The sequence below is a fragment of the Sprattus sprattus genome (assembly GCF_963457725.1).
Source record: "Sprattus sprattus genome assembly, chromosome: 2".
NCBI classification, from domain to species: domain Eukaryota; kingdom Metazoa; phylum Chordata; class Actinopteri; order Clupeiformes; family Clupeidae; genus Sprattus; species Sprattus sprattus.
In genome coordinates this window covers 24,021,285-24,039,797 of record NC_137921.1, presented here as the reverse complement: position 1 = coordinate 24,039,797, position 18,513 = coordinate 24,021,285, and the positions used below count along the sequence as shown (strand labels likewise).

The window sequence follows — 18,513 nt, the reverse complement described above, 5'->3', positions numbered from 1 at the left end:
AGGAGGTATTAACAAGGAACATATACTGTGTGTTCTAATACCACACTAATGTACATAGCTTCTGGGCTGGAACATTTGAAGAAATTTATATTAGCATATTTAAATAGCTTTAATGTGTTTAACAGTATAGTTATTTAGAATCTGTACTCTAAACAGTACTACTTCAGAAGGTTCAACCTGAAAGTTGTACACTGTACACATCCAAAGAGGGTGAAATAGTGTCCATAGTCAGTGACAATTATCCTTCGACAAAAGACTTATGCTAAGACATATGCAGGTTTTATGCTTAGACATAAGACTCCTTGGCATAAGAGATTTCTTCAAACAGCGGTTGACTGCAGCGTCGCGCCACGATGTCTTGGCGTGACCGTGACACAGATTCTGAATTGGCCCTCGCTCTGATTGATGGGGTCGGCTCAGACACACTGGGAACCCCAGGTTCAGGGCGTGTCTGGGAGCAGTCTGTGAAGCGGTTGACATGGCAAGGGGAGTTGAGAAGGAAGTCCTCGTTCATGGAGAAGGGGCGTGCCCTGCGGCCCCGATCACGGGCGGCCTGCACAGTCAAGGGGTACTGAGGGGGGGCACAGTGGGAAGAGTTGAGTAGCGCTTGCATGTAAGAGGGCGGACTGCAGGGGTGCTGGCTGTCCACATGCTGGAAGACCTCGATGGCCGAGAGGGGGCGCCGGTGACGGAGGGGCTCCCTGGGGGGATTGGGGCCTTTGGGGGTCTCGGCCTCACTCTGGGAGTCCTCCTGCAGAGGGCCACATGGAAAAGCAGGCTCCTTCTGGGGCTCCCCTGGCTTCATGGTGGCCCGGCTGAACAGACTCCCCAGGCCCTTGACCCTCATAGACTGGGTGCGACGCTTGACCTCCCCTTGCATCTTGGGCTGTTCGGACTTGGAGGGGGGCTTGGACGTTACCAATCTGGAAGACGCCTCCTGGTACTTAGTGGATTGGGACCTCCTGAGGGAAGCTGGAGAGGACAGGGGGGAGCTGGTGAAGACGGAGCCCTCCGAGATGTTGGAGGCAGCACTCTCCAATGAGCAGGATGAGGAGCAGGAACAGTCCTTGGAGGCTGTGGAAGCTCGGTCGGAAGGGCGCAAGGAGAGGTCCATGGTCAAGCTCCCGCTCAGCTTCCCCAAAGAGGGTTGGGTCAGCCTCCGCTCTGCCTGCCTGGAGAGCAGGAAGGAGTCTTCCGATGTCTGCTTCTTCAGCTCCTGGAAGTCCTCACTGTGGGCCGAGAAGTCATCATGGCTGCGTGCCAGGCCTTGCATGGTGCAAGAGCAGGCTGCAGACGGGAAGATGGCGGGTTCGGAGCATCGGCGGTTAAAGGGGTTTGTGAAGGTGGTGAAGATGGCGTCCGAGGAGCATGAGGCCACGATGGAATGCTCTGTCCCGTGGTTCGCCATGGCATCAGGTTTGCTGGGGCGTACCGTGCAACGATCCACTGGCGATGCTTCTCTGGTGTCACCATCAGCATCAGGGTCGGTGCTGTCATAGGCCGAGTCATGCTGATGGGAGGACATGGAATCTAGAGATACAAAAATGTTGTAAGCCACAAGCCAAGTATTAGAGATTAGGCACTGCAAATCTGTCCAATATAAATGGCTTTTAAATGGGCTTGTCTAGTGGCTGGTATAGTCTAGGCTAGTGTTCTATACAGCGTTTGATGGATAAGGGATTTGGTCATTATTTGTGGCACATCTGATTTTCAGAGCTTCATAGCTAAATGTTCAGAAGGATGAATTGGTGTTTTGGTTCAAAGCAGTATTGAACTGTTTTGAACCATGTTTGTTTTTTGTTTGTTTGTTTGTTTGTTTTCAGAACGTTTTTTTGTTGGAGGTGAAGCATTCTCTACCTAAGTTGTTGGCCAGTTCCTCTTCATCTGGATCCCCCAACAGAGTCAGAACATCTTCACCAAGCACACTGCAGCAGTTCTCAATCAGGAACTGTGTCAAGCCAGTCACCTGGAGGAGACAAATAAGATGATACTTTCACCTACTGCGCAACAGTTCCACGAAATGCGAAAAAAACACATCTCTCTCACTCACTGTCACTCTCTCTCTCTCTCTCTCTCTCTCTCTGTCTTTCTCTCTGGGGGGCCTAGCAAAACAGTATACAGCTTCACTGCAATTTTATCAAGACTGCGGTTTTCTTTGTGACTGTCAACCACAGTAGATTACTGAGAGTAAGAACCTTGCGCATGTGTGATTTGATGTCGCTTTCAAGCCTGGAGGAACACAGAAGCAGAGAGGAGGCTCACCTTCTTCACCTCCTCAGATTGCATGAGTGCATCCTGCGTCTGGCTCCCCATCTGGTGGAGGAGGGAGGGGGAGATGCACACTGCCAGGTTGCTGGTGTCCATCTTGTTGACATGTGAGCTCTGGCTGATGTGATGAAGCATGCAGAGGAGGTGCTGCAGCAGCAGGATGTTGGGCTCAGGAATCGATCCAATCACGCTAAGGACGGGGGGGGGGGGGGGGGGGGAGGAGAAAAAGAGATAGAGTTCTGTCTTTCTCATTCTGTTTTTTTTTTCAATTTCACAGAGAGGGGTTTAGAATAAAAGCAGTAGTGGCTTTACTTCCTGAAGGCAGCTGTCAAGTTCCCCTTTCAAATCCATTTAAAAAATATAAAAAGGCCAAAGGTTGTACAGATAATTAAGTGAGTCAGTTTTGGCTGTACATATGAGAGCATCTGATCTATATTTACTCTTTATCTATATTTACTCATTCTCTTTGATGCTATCTGTTTGGTATGTAGTGGAGCATTCAGTGTGTGCATGCTAGGTGTTTGCAGAATGTGGGTAGCTGGTGTTTTACTGTTTGTTATCTCTGAATCATCAATGTGTTGAAGGGTGTTTTTGTATGTGTTTGAGTGTGCGTGCGTGTACCTCTTGATCTCTGTGAGTCTCTGATGTTCATCTTCCTTCTCCACTGCGCTGATCCACTGGTCGTATCTCTCGGCCACCAGCAGACAGCCTGGCAGATCCTTCAGGAAGCTCTGTCATTGCACAAAGATGGAGGATAGAAACAGTCAACACACAGATGCACTGGAAATTGGGGTGGTAGTTTTGAACACCACAAAGAGCTGCAGAGCCCTTCTTTAAAGCCTGAGGGCTAAATGTAACACACTGTGTTCAAACGAGCAGAGGAAATCACACCCTCTGAATAGTCTATACTGTGAAATGAGACTTTCAGGCGATGAATCAGCCCTGAATTTGCAGTCACCTGGCAGCCTTCAAAGCTCTTTAACACTCTGTTCACTGTACACAAACTGTGGATATTCAGTGCTAAACACTTATCACCTGGTTTAAAAACACTGGATGGGCAGGTGAATGGATTTGACAGTTTCAAGATTAAAATGCAGAAGACAGGTAAAAGACTGAAAATGCATTGATGGATCCATTTGGTAATATGAGTAATTGAATGTCTGGAGGGAGATATGTACTGATTGGGACAGATGAATGCAGGGACCTGCTCACCTTCAGCAGTCCAACCAGCTGCACTACAGGCAGGGCCTCCATGTCCACCTTGGCCCCGGTGTTGAGCTGCTCGCGGATGGTTGTCAGATTCCTACTGTTCCCCGCCTTCCTGAAGACCCCTTCTGTGGCTGGGCCCTTCTTCCGCAAGAGCTGCAGGATCTCCTTAACACCCAAAGACAGAAAGAAATGTCAAGTTACATAACCCATATCTTGATGCTCCAATCCACTACCCACCACCCAACACACGCACACCAGAAAGTTAAGTAACAGACAGGGTAAAAGAGAAGAGAGAAGAGAAGATAAGACCCAGTGGTTTTCACTGATCAGCTGGAAGATCTATGTTCTCACTGATGGCATCTGTGCAAAGATATAAAAACTTAGGCTGCAAGCTGCCTAAGTGTTCAAAACTGTTGGCCAGAGCAAGGAAGTCAACATTAGATCACTCTGATCTTTTTGTTGTCTGCTTATAAACTTGTCCTTAGTACACTGTAGAGCTTGGGTCTGTCTGACCTTATCTTGAAAAAAAAAACCACTGCTTGTGGGTAGATGCAAAATTAACATTTATATATCTTCTAAAACATATTACTACGCTATAGAAAACTACAACTGAGTCAAAAAATGCCAAAAACCACAGAATAATAATAGTCAACTTAAACACAATAAAATGTTTCAAGATTGTCCAATGCAGAAGCTGAAGCTTCTCAATGGCGTGGCTGGCCGCCTCAAATAGAGAACTATCCATTCAGACAGCCCCCAGAATAGGAAGGAAGAGGAGAAAGAAGCAGAAACAGTAGAACCGTGACAGATAAAAAGAGCTTACCCTTCAGTTCTCTAATCTAACTGAACTATTCAACTACACCATAACATAGCCATCCACACAATTAGCCTATCAAAAATATTTAGATTAAGTGAAGCCTATATGCTATGGAATAAAGCTGTCATATACAGTTGAGGTGAACATAAGGTTGTAGAGTTGGAGACGTACTGTGATGGGTTTAGGGAGACTACCATCCTCCGAGCAAATTTTGGAGAGAGGTTGCCCAAACAGGAAGCTGCCGGATCTGAAGTCACTGTGAGAGGAGGAAGCAGTGTGTATGGAGCTTCTCTTCAACTTCCTGGTGATGAAGCTCAGCTTACCTCCCTGATTGCCGGTGTGACCTGTTGATATACAGATAAGGATAATGGAGGGATTACAAATGTGTGTGTGGTCTGAAGCAGTTGTTGTTAGTCTCTCTCGCTCTCCTTCTCTCGCTCCTTCTTTCCCTTTTTCTTCTCTGTTAAGAGCCCCTAACCACAGCTGGCATCACAGAGCCTTTTTTAAGATGCGTTATTTCAAACTCACCAATGGGCTGCTTCTCTGACTCCTCCTTGTTATATAACTGTCTCTGCGAGGCGGAGACTTTATCGTTGCCCTGGAAACGAGAGCAAATTGTGGTCAGTACTCATAAGGCAACAGGGTAAGAGGAGTGGCTGACACACATATACACACACACCCACACACACACATGCAGCCACCACCCCAAGCATGCCACCACCCATGTGCTACACTTCAAGCAGATCCGCCCACCCCACCGAAAGAACAATCTCTTCTAGAAATATTGTCTGATATTGTTCAATAACACAAGCTGCGATGAATATGAGCACCATCACTGCACAGGCTGAAGACCCTTGGTTAGACTTCAATCAGTTTCTTGGCTGGTCTGGTGAACAAGCCAAATAGCTAATTTGTGTGTGCCCAGAACACATGCAGTCGTTGTAATGCGTGTTACTTTCTGCTCTGGTTGGCATCATAGAACACAACTCACCTCAGGAGGTCCATCCATGTTTTCTTCTGTTCCTCCTTCTGTTAGAGTTTTAGTCTAAGAGAGCAGAGAAGCGAACAATACATTTAGAACATTTGATCCCAGCCAAAGCAGCTTTGAGTACACACAGAACCGTACTACATGGTTCACTTAGGGACGGCCCCTCCCAGGCAGGACAGTGTTTAGTCACAGTAAAAGGTTAAAAAGTGAGGTACGGAAAATTAATGTTGAGAGGCGATACAAGAGGGTTTAGGGAGGGAGAGGCTGTATGTGTGTGTGTGTGTGTCGGGGGGGGGGGGGGGGGGGGTGGGGCGGTGGTTGTACCCACCATGATGCTGCCACTCAAAACCTTCATAAAGGTGTCCAGAGGAGGGGACCTGGAGCCAGACCTCGCTTGCACTTCGGTAATCTTCCTACAGAAGGAGTGGGAGAGGGAGGATGAGCCTAAACAAGTTGGTTTGCTTCTGCTTTGCCCGTCGCTTGGTAAAGGAAAAACGCTACGAGGGTGTTACCAAACCACATTTGCCCGCTGCATTCGGTTTCGTGTTTGGCAAAGCGGTGTGTGTTTTTGTGTGTGTGTTTTTGTGCACGTATGAGAATGAGTAGTGTGTGTGGGCAGATGTATTTGATGTTTGTTTGTGGGAACAGATGCTCAAGATCAGTATATTTGTAAACCTGTGTGATATTGGTTTGTGTGTTTGTGTGTGAGGAACTCTACTAAGAGTATGAGGCTTATGAAAATACATGCTTGTTTGTTCATGTGTGTGTGTGGGTGTGTGTGTTTGTGTGTGGGTGTTTGTGTGTGTGTGTGTGTGTGTGTGTGGTGTGTGTGTGTGTGTGGTGTGTGTGTGTGAGTGTGTGCGTGTGTGTGTGTTTGTGTGTATTTGTCTTCATGCATGTTTGTGTAATAAAGCATTTATTTTAGGTATAAAGCAGACAGTGCCAGTCTACTTTCAAGTCTGTCCACACAGCACTGAACGTCCCTATACCAGATAATTACATAACTTTAACAAATTGAAGCATTTAACAGAGCCTGAAGCATTTAAAAAAGTATAAATGGTCCCTGGTATGGATGCATTTTAAAAGAACACCATTCCCTAAAGTCCCCAGGAATCACATCTGAATTACATTCATTTCAAAATGTGAAATTTTAATGTGGAATGAATCTAGCTTTTACTGTATGGACGAATCAAGTGAGTAAAACGCTCCGACAGAAATGTCATGATGGTCGAACTGCTTCACCTTCTCTCTGTTCTGCCATAAAGAACATCTCAAATTCTCAAATGACATTACAACAGCGCCCCATACCTGGTAATATCAGTAATTTAGTATTTTATGAACAGGTAGTTATCAAAGTGTCTCTGCCATTCGACTTCAAACACCGTTTTACTTTAAATGGATAAAAACAAATTAATACATCAAAAGCTCTCATAGTCTTACCTGTGTAAGGTCTCTTCCCAGCGTTCTTTCACCTCAGGTGAGCTGCAGGCAAAACAGCAGCATGGCGTGAGTCACAGAATCCACGGGACAGAACCAAAGAAGTGAACCCAAGGAACTTAAAACACACACTGAGAGGGACACGCCTCGTAGCAGTGTATTCTCTCTCCCTCTCTCACGAGTGAACGCACTTTGGATAGTTTAGCCGCCAAAGTCATGGGGACAGGAAGTACTTTCATAGCAACACCTTTACTTCCTCTTTCTCGGGCGGCGAGGGGCAGGGCTAAGCTGCAGTGTGTGTGTGTGTGAGCGAGTGGAAACTTTCTTACGGTGATGCTACGTCTGTCTTGGGCACTGGGGCAAAAAATGTGTGGCGTAACAAAGAACTCCACCATTTGGTGGGAGTGTGAGTGTGTGAGGGGCTGCGAGAAAGCTTGTGGCTGCTAGAAAGCGTGTGGTTGCTAGAAATGACGTTGAACCTGTGTGTGTGTGCGTTTGTTAGGTGTCTATCAATGCTTTCATACGAGTGGAAATAAAAGCTCCAAGGTGTGTGTATCTGTGATCATCTGTGATGTGTGTGTGTGTGTGTATCTTTATGTATGTGTGTGTCAAAGTGCATGTCTGAGTTTTACAACCTTATCACTGGGTGAATGCCACTTTTTCAAATACAGGTGTCTCTTCATGCGTGAGTCGTGAGCTTTAAGTAAAGGCCACCAAAGACACCCTCACACCCTCAGTGCTAATGCCCAGCCTCTGGTGCTCTCTCAGTCAGAGTTCATGCCTGTGTGTTTTCTTCCTGAATCTCACCCCAGTCACATGCTCTAGAAATCCAACCGGGGAGATGCTGTTGCCAAGGCTGCCTTTAAAAACAATAATGAATACACATTCCGCTCACATCATCAGTTTTGTTAAGGCTGTTTGACACGACCCTGGTTCTGTTGTGCAGCATCTCCCATTCATCCCAGTTTGATTCTGGATATGAGTATGCTGGGAGCACTGGGAGTGGCAGGTTACAAATGCACACTATGTCTATCAGCTCTGTAACATATCATAGCAACAAAACACACGCAACCAATTTCCACATGTGTTTTTTTTTAATGCTCTCATTTTGAAATAAGGCTGGGGTTTTAGAGACGAAAAAAGCATCTCAATATGAAATCACAACATTCAAGTCGTCCATAGAGAAACAATTAAAATTGAGCAAGTAGTTCATTGAGAACCCCTGTGCTGGCTTTTCAGAAAGAAACATCAACGAAGAATATCTTTTCCAAGATAGCAAAAGACCAGTGGACCCCTGACAGCACACTGGGGTCAGAGCTGGCCTTTTGCTCATCAGTTTTCGGGCGGTGAGTTAAAGACAAACAGCCCACAGGTTTGCCACTTGCTTTAAATAAAATAAAAATTATACTTCTTCATTAATTTTCACCAACCCTTAACATTTTCTATAGATGTAATCAATGTGTAACATAAGTCTTTAATTGACTGTCATTTTTCCCTTGAGAGCCTTCTAGTGCCATGAACATCTTCTGTTCAGCTGTTATTTTAAATAGACTTGAGACTACATAACATTTAATGTTATTTTATTACTATCCACCACCAGTGGAACTAAAGATGATGGTGGTCCGGGAGCGGACCAGGAGCGGCACAACACCAGTGGGGTGCCAACCAAAATCTACCGGTGGACCGATATTTGCTTGCTATCACGGTAGCCTACTCTAATATGCAAATTCATAAACTCTTTGTTTACAAGAATGACCCTGAAAGAAAAAGAAAGTTGTGTCTCCGAATAAGCCTTTTTCCAGACAAAGCCCTGGCCTGCCCAGAAAGCCCCTGCGGTTACTCAAGCAGCATATGACCCAGGCTGTAAAAAGTGCAGTTTCACTCTTCCTGATGCAATGGCTTCATGTCTTGTGATGGTGGAAATTTGTGTCCTACTTCCGTATACACTGGCTTGGTTGTGGATTGGATTGGATTTTCCGACAGACAGCACTGTAAATGGAGAAGGTCCATGGACGATATGACTATAACACATCTGGCATATTAGAAAGAGGTCGTAATTTCACACACGTTTGTAATTTGAGACTGTTGAGCTGTGAATGTCTTTGTGATTATTGGCTTTGAATTAAAATGAATTAAAGAGGAACTTCACTTAAGTCTTGAGTTTTTTGTGGGTTTACGTGGGCGAGTGTGTAAGAGAGAGTGTTTATCTGTGTGTTTATGTCTGGGCAAGCCCCTTGGTGTGTGTCGTGTTTGTGGTGAAGTAATTGGCCTTTGAAAGGTTAGGATTTCACAAAGTGATGAATTACTGAGTTTTACTCTATTATATGACTTTGATAGTAGGCTAAACAGAACTGAAAATGTTTGTGCGTGTTTGTGTTTGTGTGAATGTGCGCCTCAGTGTGTGTGTGTGTGTGTGGCCATTCCAACTCACCGAAAGGTCACCACGCAGAAACCCAGCGGCCACACGAGAACCAGGGAAGTTTTGAGCTCAAAGTCCATGGGCTCCTCCTCCTCTTCCTCATTGTCATCTTCACAAGGGCAGAGCCACAGCTCCTCAAGACTCAAGCGATGTTTCAAACGGTAGCTTGCACTTGACCTGACACACAAACATATACATACGCATACACACACACACACACACACACACACACACACACACAAAGTTTCATATAAAGTGTCAATTATTAATCAGAATTAGACAATTTGAAATGAACAGACGTCAAATGAAATTTCATTTAGCAGGTATTTGTGATCTTCTTCCTCCAATCTCCCTCTGCACTTTACCATGTCATTAACACAGTCATTGACTTAACACTTATAACAACAACCAATCAACTTTAAGATCATGTGATTGATTTTGTTTTTTCAATTTCTCAGTTATTTATTGTATATTGTGGTATAGGGATGTGATATGGTAATTAGGAGATACAGGTGCATACAGTTACAGTAACCATACCATGACTCAAACCTCACATAATCAGACCACCCACCCGGTACACAGGTGCTAAACAGATTCATTTGTGTTTGTTGATGTCATAGTCATGGAACATTTCAGATGGTAACCGTGAGCCCTTTGATGCGTTTCCTGTCTGAGGCCTTCAAAAGAGGAAGTGCTGCTCTATTCGCCTGGCCTACATTCATATCCCCACCACGCTCACATGATGCACTACAAAGGCCTCACATGGTAACCAGTGTGTGTATGGCTAGTAAGAGTGTATGTGAGCGAGGGTTCACGTTTCTATTTCTGTTTTAGAGAATCCCATCATCTCCCATCACCATGTGACAGTTGAAGCTGAAAGTTCAAACTTCCTCCCAGAAGTGTTATGACTCTACACAATGGTGAAGGATGCACGTTACATTACTCTAACTGTAACTGCTGGTGCCTCTCCTGGATCTCTTCTCAATTCTTGTGCCCTACTATTCTATCGTAACAGGGTTAAATACCGCCCTGTGTGTGTATACGATTACGAGTTTGCGTTGTCATGGAATCAGAGGGTTAATATATAATTAAACTAAGCATATCGATTGTTTAACTGATTGGATAACTGACATAACTGTTTTAGTGTTCTGGTATTCTAGTGTGCTCTAGTATTCTAGTGTTCTCAAAATAGCATATATCGCCTGCCACAGGTGCAGATGGACTGTGTTAACTGGTATGAAAGGGGGTTTGCCAGTGGGATTGCCCTCTCAAAAGTGAAATGTCTCTGTGTGTGTGTGTGTGTGTGTGTGTGTGTGTGTGTGTGTGTGTGTGTGTGTGTGATGGCTGATACTTCCCCTTCGGCCACGGGAACACCCTAACTTCTCCCCTCTGTAATTTCTAGGTGAATACCCAGAAGAGGAAGCCGCCAACGGGTGTTTGGTGATAAGAGGAATGGATATAGATTGGATAAGATGTGAGAATGAGGTGTGAGGAATATAAGAAGACAAGAAAGGTGGTGTGAAATAAGGGTGAAGGGTGAAGAAAAGAGAGAGAGAGTGTGTGTTTGTGTGACAAACTCTAGAAGTGAGTACACCCCTGTGCAATGTCTTGAAAAGGTTATTCACAACAGCATCACTTTGCAGTAAGGGTAAACTATTATTCTGTTATTCAACCGTAGGGTATTTGGTCATCTTAAAATATCATCTCCCAAACGCCTTTTTAAACACTTTTTTCACTAGCGCATCCCCATATCACATGCGTTCATCCAATTTAGAAATAATGAAATTATCAAGATGTGATGCAATTTTAAATAATTTGACATTTAAATTATATTGCACATTACATTGCTTACTTCTATTGTATGCTGTATATTAATATCCAGAATAGCCCAGAATGGGAAAAGCTGCACATATTATGTGTACAAATCCAGAGTACCCTGCGCATGTGTACATATGTGTGTATGTGCAGGCCTCACTTGAGCTTGGCGATGACGAGCTCCTGGCTGAAGAGGAAGAGGTGTCTTCCGCGGGTCTTATGGCCCTCGGTCAGCTGCACACACTCATCCAGGGCCAGAAGGGAGCCGTCGCCGGACAGCCCCAGCACGAATGGACACTGCTCCACCGCCACTGCCGCCTCCTCCCTGCAGGGTAAAAGGCACACTTAAGGTCACAGGTTTAAAGCAAAAGGAGTTTCACAACAGCCAATAAGACGGTTTAAAAATAGATCAGATGGATAGGTGCAAAAGACTGTCCCTTTATAGACCTGTGAGTCTTTTAGTGGTGCACAACACCATGGATCGTGTGGTTTGAAAACAACAATCAACTAGTCCCCTTCTTGCACGGTCACTCAGTTTGTTAGGACGGCCTGATCTAGGCAGATGTGCCATAATCCATCCATTTCTTGATGATGGATTTAAAAGAATTCCAGGGGATGTTTAGTTCCTTGACAACAACCTTTTCTCTGAGTTGCTTAGAGTGATCTTGGGTCTTCATAGTGTAACAATAGCCTAGCCTGACGATGTCATACTCATAATTCTAGTCAGAATATGAGTCTGATCCTGACCCATTGGGCTGTGATTATGGGGCATGTTTCAACAAACCAGGAAAGAAAATGCCTCTTCGCTGAATTGGATACCTAGAACCAATTAGAGCAACGTAGTATGACTATCTGATACATTAAACTTTTACCTGATCCCGTATGATAGGAAGGACGGCAAAAACATATTTTCAATCGACAAATGCCTTAATCGCATTTCTCGGTTCCTCTTTCAAAATTAATGCGCCGTCAATATCTGTGAGATATGCTTGCTCCCGTTATACTGATTAGCAGTGAGGCTAACTAGCTACTTTGTGTTTCAATGGATTTTTGGTCTAAGCTTTAGCAATAACCTTAAAAATAATGGTCTAGAGAGCTTTAGTTAAGACAAACAATACTCTGCAACATTCGTGTTGCACATACACAACTGACCGAGTCAATGTAGACATTTAAAAAGTCGTGTAGATAGCTTAATTCACATAAAATATTTCCCACTAACAGGCCGAGAAGCCGCCATCTTGGTACTATTTCAAATCTACCGGTTAATTCAACTCAAGCGTTGGTTGATCATCTGTCCATCATAGTATAAAGCCCGCTCTGACAATTTCATTGGTCAGATCGTTTGGCTGAAAACTGATATTGTCTCCCAACTAGCTCAAAGCCAGACCAAATCTCCCAGAACAAAAATTTTGTGGGCGGGGTTTGGGCTGGTATCCAGGCTAACAATAGCCAGGAATACTGATTGCTGAATACTGACCAGTGAATGGACCTTCCAGACACAGGTGTCAATATACTACAATCACTTGAGACACATTCACTGCACACTGATCCCCATTTCACTAATTGTGAGACTTCTAGCACCAATTGGCTGGACCTCTGTTGAATAAGGTCAGTCTATTTAAAGGGGTTGAATACTTATGCAATCATTTATTTTCATTACATATTTTTATTTAATTTACATAACTGTGTAGAAATCTGCTTTCACTTTGACATTAAAGAGGGCTTTTTAGTGATTTTTTTTGTCCAAAAAGCCAACTTATATTGACCATGATTGATTTATAAAAGCAATAAAAGGGTAAAACAACCAAGGGGGTGAATACTTAAGGCGGCTGCTTGGTTCAGCGTTGGGGTTAATTGTTGCGCAAAATTTACTCAGTGCAGTTCATGCTCCCAAAGGTTGCGCGTGTTGTCAAGAGCCTGCCATTTGCTTGGCAGATAGAAAGCTGTTTCCCTAACAGAAAGTCTGAAGCTTGAAGTTCTTTTCAAACCTTTGCTTGGGTAGCACTGTTAAACTGAGCAGACGTGCAGACTACATTTTAGTAATCTCATCACGTAACATTCGTTTTCTAAAAACAATCACATAGTATTGCATGTTTTACTGTGGTAGAAAATATGTTAGCTTAATGCTAACGTATATGGGGAATCCTATAGAGACCGCGCTAGGTATTAGCATCAATTAATTCACGTTAATGTTTTTGTATGAGCCTGACATTTGCTCTGCAGATAGATAACAGGTTCCCTAACAGAAAGTCTGAAACTTGAAGTTCTTTACTTGGGAAGCACTGTACAACTGAGTAGACATGCATAATATTTTAGTAACCTCATCTCGTAACATTCGTTGATAGAATGCAGGCTGCGAGGCTCGCGTAAGACCTTACGTAAAAATTGACGCTAGTCTAGAAAAAGGGGCCGACGCACGCAAGACGTGAAAAGTCGCGCAAGGGTCACGCAAGGGGCTTGCGCGGCCTCTTGCGCTTACGCTTACGTCCCCGAGCATAAATCAGCCTTTATGCAAGGCACTGTATGCCTGGTCCTTCACTTGAGTGAATATATTATTTGTCCAGCCCTTAAAATGGCTACTATTCCATTAAATGGAGCAGAAATAATCTTTAAATTAAAAGCGAGGAAGGTGTTGTGACCAGCTGTCCACTGCTTTGAGAATAGAAGTTATAATTTTTTTTTTTGATGACTTAAAGGGAAATTTCAGGACTTTTCAACCTATTTACAGTTTTTCCCAATCGTTTTCTGGCATTTAGCGAATCATGGGTCAACTTCATCTAATGCTCACATCTTCTTTGCACAGCAAGAGTCGTCTCTGGCGAATGGGTTAACCATTTCTCATTGCTTTCACACATATTTCTTTGAGTTTTAACACACTTTTCAAAACAGTTTACACACTTCTCAGAGAAAGACACAAAACCTAATTGAATAACCATGTCAACACATTGCAGACACTTAGTAGCAGTGGCGGTCCGTGCATTTCACGACTGGGCCTTCAGCGATGTCCTACTACACGATGTTAAACTGAGTGAATCCACCTCCTAATACCATCATTATGACGCCATGGCTCTCGAACCATTATATTTATACAGAAAGGCACTTTTTTACATGCAACTCTATGGGAAAAAGCAAAAAGGCGGACGCCTTTTCAGAAAGGCGCCGCCTTTTATAAACTTCTAAAAAAGCGCAACCTCCGACGCCTTTTTGAGTTCAATCTTCTCAACTTTTCAGAAAGGTGCCGGGTGACGTCAAGCGCCTTTTTGACAGCTGACCTATCAGGACGAGGAGAGTGATCAGATTTGGCGCTGCCAAAGTTCGCTGAAACTGTCCCTGGCTAGTTAGTTTCCCTTCTTGAGGATAGTTCGTATGATGCGCAGTTGCGGAAACGTACATGCGGAAATCGAAAGTGCACGGAGTTGGAATCGGAGTGGCGGTTTGTTTGAAATCCAGCGATTTCGCAATCTTCATTAAATCAATATTTGCGGTGGTTTGGCATAATCTGATTTGTGACTGGGTCTGGATTAGAGTATGGAGTCTGAAGAGGATTGGGAGGGATGGGGCTTTAGTTCTGGTGGTAGATATAGTCAGAGGTATGGTGGGCAAGGGCTAGGAAGAGGGAGAGGGAGACCAAGTGGGTACGAGGAGGAAAATAAAAGGAAATTTGAAGACGAACCGGGTGAAGAAGGCAGAGTAGTGCGTAGGAGAGTCGAGGAAGGAGCAGATTTAAAGGTGGTCATAAAGTTCAAAGAAAGTCATGAAATTACTTCAGTTGGTTTGGCTGCATTGACAGCAGGTTTAAAGAAAGCGTTTGGAGATGTAGAAATGGCAAGAGTATTGAGGGATGGGAGACTGTTGGTAAAATGCAAGAATGAAGAGCAAAGGGGTAAGGTGATGAAGGCCCAATCTGTTTGCAAGAAGGAAATAGGTGAAGTGAGAGTGTTTGGGGACCAGGGGGCAAGAGGAGTAATTTCAGGAATTCCAATTAATGAAAATCTAGAAGAAATGAAAAAGAATATAAGAGGAGGAACAATAGTGAGTATAAAGAGATTAATGGCAACACGAGAGGGGGGAAGGGTGAACAGTACATCAGTGCTATTAGAGTTTAAAGAGAAGGATTTACCAGAGAGAGTAAAGATAGGGTATTTGAGTTTTTATGTACGAGCATTCATCCCTTCTCCAGTCAGATGCTATAAATGCCAAAGATATGGACACATAGCAAAGGTCTGTAGAGGAAGGCTGAGGTGTGGGAAATGTGGAGGGGAACATGAGTATGGAGCGTGTGGGGGGGAGGGGAGGAAATGCTGTAACTGTGGTGGAGATCATACAGCTGCGTATGGGGGCTGCCCAGTAAGGAAGCAGGCTGCAGTAGTGCAACAAGTTAGAGCAACTAGGAATTTATCCTATGCTGAAGCAGTCAAAGTAGTGAATGAGGAGAGTGTGCATAGAAATAAAGGAGTGGGAGCACAAGTGCTTAGCAAAAGTCAGAGTAGCACCCCGAGGGAGAGCATGGTTAGCTCAGAGAGCTTAGTATTGTTTATTGCTTATGTGGTCAACTGTGCAGACCAGGTGAAAACAAAAACTGATAAAATAAGAATGATTGTAAGAGCAGCAGCTAAATTTCTGAATATGGGGAATCTGTCTTGGGAAAAAAATCAGACAGATCTTATGCAGGGAGAGACAAATGAGACCAGTGCTATGTCAGCCTTAACAATAGTTCAGTGGAATGCAAGAAGTCTTATTGCTAACGGGCAAGAATTTAAAGGGTTTGTGCAGGACTTGGAAAGCAAGCCAGATGTAATTTGTATACAGGAATCTTGGCTTAAACAGTCGTTAGATTTTGTCATTAAAGGGTATTCAAGCATTAGAAGAGATAGGGTAGAGGGAAATGGTGGAGGGTGTGTTACATTTATAAAGAGAGGGTTGCAGTATAGGGAAGTAAAGAGAGGTAAAGATCTGGAATATATAGTAACAGAGGTGTGGACAAAAGAGGGAAGTGTGTGTGTCATACATTTTTACAATCCCTGTAAACAGTTAGAGCAGAGTCAATTAGATGAGATCTGGGAGAATTTAAGGGGGAAGGTGTGTTGGTGTGGGGATTTTAATGCGCACAGTTCACTATGGGGAGTTAGGGATGATGTAAATGGTGGTGTGATTGAAGAGTTTTTGGAGGAACATGGATTGGTGTGTTTAAACGATGGGTCTTACACAAGAATAGATGTGTCAAGAGGTAGTGAATCTGCTATAGATCTTACCATTGTCACAAAAGAAATAGCGGATAGGTGTAGTTGGGAAGTAATAAGGGAAAGTACTATAGGTAGTGATCATTATCCTGTAGTGACTCAAATTGAGTTGGATCTGGTGAGAGAACATAATGTGAGGGAGGGTAGATGGATTCTGTGGAAAGCGGATTGGGAAAAATTTACAGGGATAAGCGAAAATGGGCTTTCGGGAGTGAATAGTAATCAAAGTATTGAGTTGTTGTGTAATGATGTAACCATTAATATAGTTGTTGCCGCAGAAGCTGCCATCCCTAAGACTGAACCAAAAGAAAGGAGTAGAGTTGTTCCTTGGTGGTCTAAGGAATGTAGAGAAACTATTAGAGACAGGAATAAGGCGTTTAAAGTTTTAAAAAGGACACATAATTTTGAAAATTTAATAAAATATAAGAGGTGTCAAGGAATAGTAAGACGTACTGTTAAGAACGCCAAAAAAGTGTATTGGAAGAAGTTTTGTGATTCTGTTGGGAGAACCACCCCAATAGAGAGAGTATGGGGCATGGTTAAGAGAATGAGGGGGAATGGAAAGGAGTTTGAATATCTAGTAATGATAGAGGATCAGAGGATTATTACTGATAGTAGAGAGAAAGCTGAGGCTGTTGCAAAGGTATTAGTAAAGGTACATAGTTCAGGAAATTTAACGCAAGAGGAGCATAATGGAAGGGAAGCAACAATAGCAAAATACAGTGAGATGATAAATGTTGATGATGGGGAGAGCAGTATATTAAGTGCAGAATTCTCGATACATGAATTGAATAGTGCTTTGAGGAAAGTGAAGCAATCTACACCAGGGAGTGATAAAATTTGCTATAGTATGTTAGAGAATTTAGGTGGTAAAGGGAAAGAAGTCATGTTAGGTTTATATAATAAAGTATGGATATAAGGTGTAATTCCAGCTGCTTGGAAGACTTCTGTAATCATCCCAATTAGGAAGCCAGGGAAAGATGGTAAGGTCCCTGGAAATTACAGACCAATTGCACTAACGTCCCAAATGGGGAAGATTATGGAGAGGATGGTAAATGACAGGCTGGTTTTTTGGTTGGAGACAAAAGGTTTAATGCAGAGTTATCAAAGTGGTTTTAGGAAAGGAAGAGGAACAATGGACCCAGTAGTAGCTCTAGAGGATGAGATAAGGAAGGCACAGATAAATAAAGAGACAGTGCTGGCCATCTTTTTTGATGTAGAGAATGGTCTGGAGGGAGGGCCTTCTCATCAAACTTCAGATGTTAGGTGTTAAAGGTAGGATGTGTCAATGGGTCAGAAATTTTTTATCTGAGCGGAAGATTATAGTTAAGATCAATGGGTGTTATAGTCAGAGTATAAGAGTATAAGGTTGAGAATGGTACACCTCAAGGCAGTATTATTAGTCCAATTTTATTTTTGTTAATGATTAATGATGTGTTTAAAAGTATTCAGGGGTCCATTAAGGTTGCGTTATTTGCAGATGATGGTGCCATGTGGAAGAGAGGTAGGAATGTTAACTATATTGTTGGTAAAATGCAACAAGCAGTAGATATGGTCCAGAAATGGGCTCTTGAATGGGGATTCAGGATTTCTATTGATAAGACAAAAACGATATTCTTCACAAGGAAAAATGTCAATCAAGAGGTAGCTATAGATATTGCAGGAAAGGCACTCGAAAGGGTTGAAAATTTCAAGTATCTTGGTTTATGGTTTGATAAGAGGTTAACATGGAATGTACATATACAGAAAATGGTAGCCAAATGTAAAAAGGTTTTGAATGTTATGCGGTGCTTGCGTGGAGTGGAGTGGGGAGCGTGTAGGTCGGCCATGAAAACCATCTATATAGGACTTATAAGATCAGTGTTTGATTATGGGTGTATAGCATATAGATCTGCAGCTAATACACATTTGAAAAAATTGGATATTATCCAGAATCAAGCGCTACGTCTGTGTTGTGGAGCGAGGAAGTCTACACCTATAAATGCATTACAGGTGGAGATGGGGGAAATGCCTCTTTGTATGCGAAGGGATCAACTTGCGTTAGTTTACTGGGCAAATCTAAAGGGACATAAGGAGGATCATACAGGCCAAGCTGTCCTTCTTAAATGCCAGGAGAGAGACGAAAGTCAGTTAAGAAGTTTTGGATGGGTAATATCCCAAAAAGTACTTGAAATGGAGTTGCAAACAATTGAAGTGAGTCCCACATTGAGCTTCCCATCAGTCCCTTTGTGGTTGGTGGGAAGTCCTGTTGTGGATATAGGTCTTTTGGAACTCAAGAATTCTGGGGAACTCAATAGTTCTATTGCAGAGGGGTATATAA

The 18,513-nt window shown here is 43.4% G+C and overlaps 1 protein-coding gene across 1 annotated transcript in view; it reads right to left on the bottom strand.

Moving 5' to 3' along the window:
* Nucleotides 1-286: 286 nt before the first annotated feature.
* tagapb (T cell activation RhoGTPase activating protein b) overlaps nucleotides 287-18,513 on the bottom strand; it is a gene marked incomplete at both ends in the record, with an annotated part of 45,406 nt that continues 27,179 nt past the window's right edge. The window contains 12 exons of the mRNA XM_080859319.1: nucleotides 287-1,530; nucleotides 1,858-1,966; nucleotides 2,263-2,458; nucleotides 2,890-2,999; nucleotides 3,481-3,642; nucleotides 4,466-4,638; nucleotides 4,823-4,892; nucleotides 5,286-5,339; nucleotides 5,611-5,695; nucleotides 6,723-6,764; nucleotides 9,151-9,315; nucleotides 11,114-11,278. Of these exons, the coding sequence (XP_080715445.1) occupies nucleotides 287-1,530; nucleotides 1,858-1,966; nucleotides 2,263-2,458; nucleotides 2,890-2,999; nucleotides 3,481-3,642; nucleotides 4,466-4,638; nucleotides 4,823-4,892; nucleotides 5,286-5,339; nucleotides 5,611-5,695; nucleotides 6,723-6,764; nucleotides 9,151-9,315; nucleotides 11,114-11,278 (2,575 nt within the window). The remainder of the gene's footprint in view (nucleotides 1,531-1,857; nucleotides 1,967-2,262; nucleotides 2,459-2,889; nucleotides 3,000-3,480; nucleotides 3,643-4,465; nucleotides 4,639-4,822; nucleotides 4,893-5,285; nucleotides 5,340-5,610; nucleotides 5,696-6,722; nucleotides 6,765-9,150; nucleotides 9,316-11,113; nucleotides 11,279-18,513) is intronic.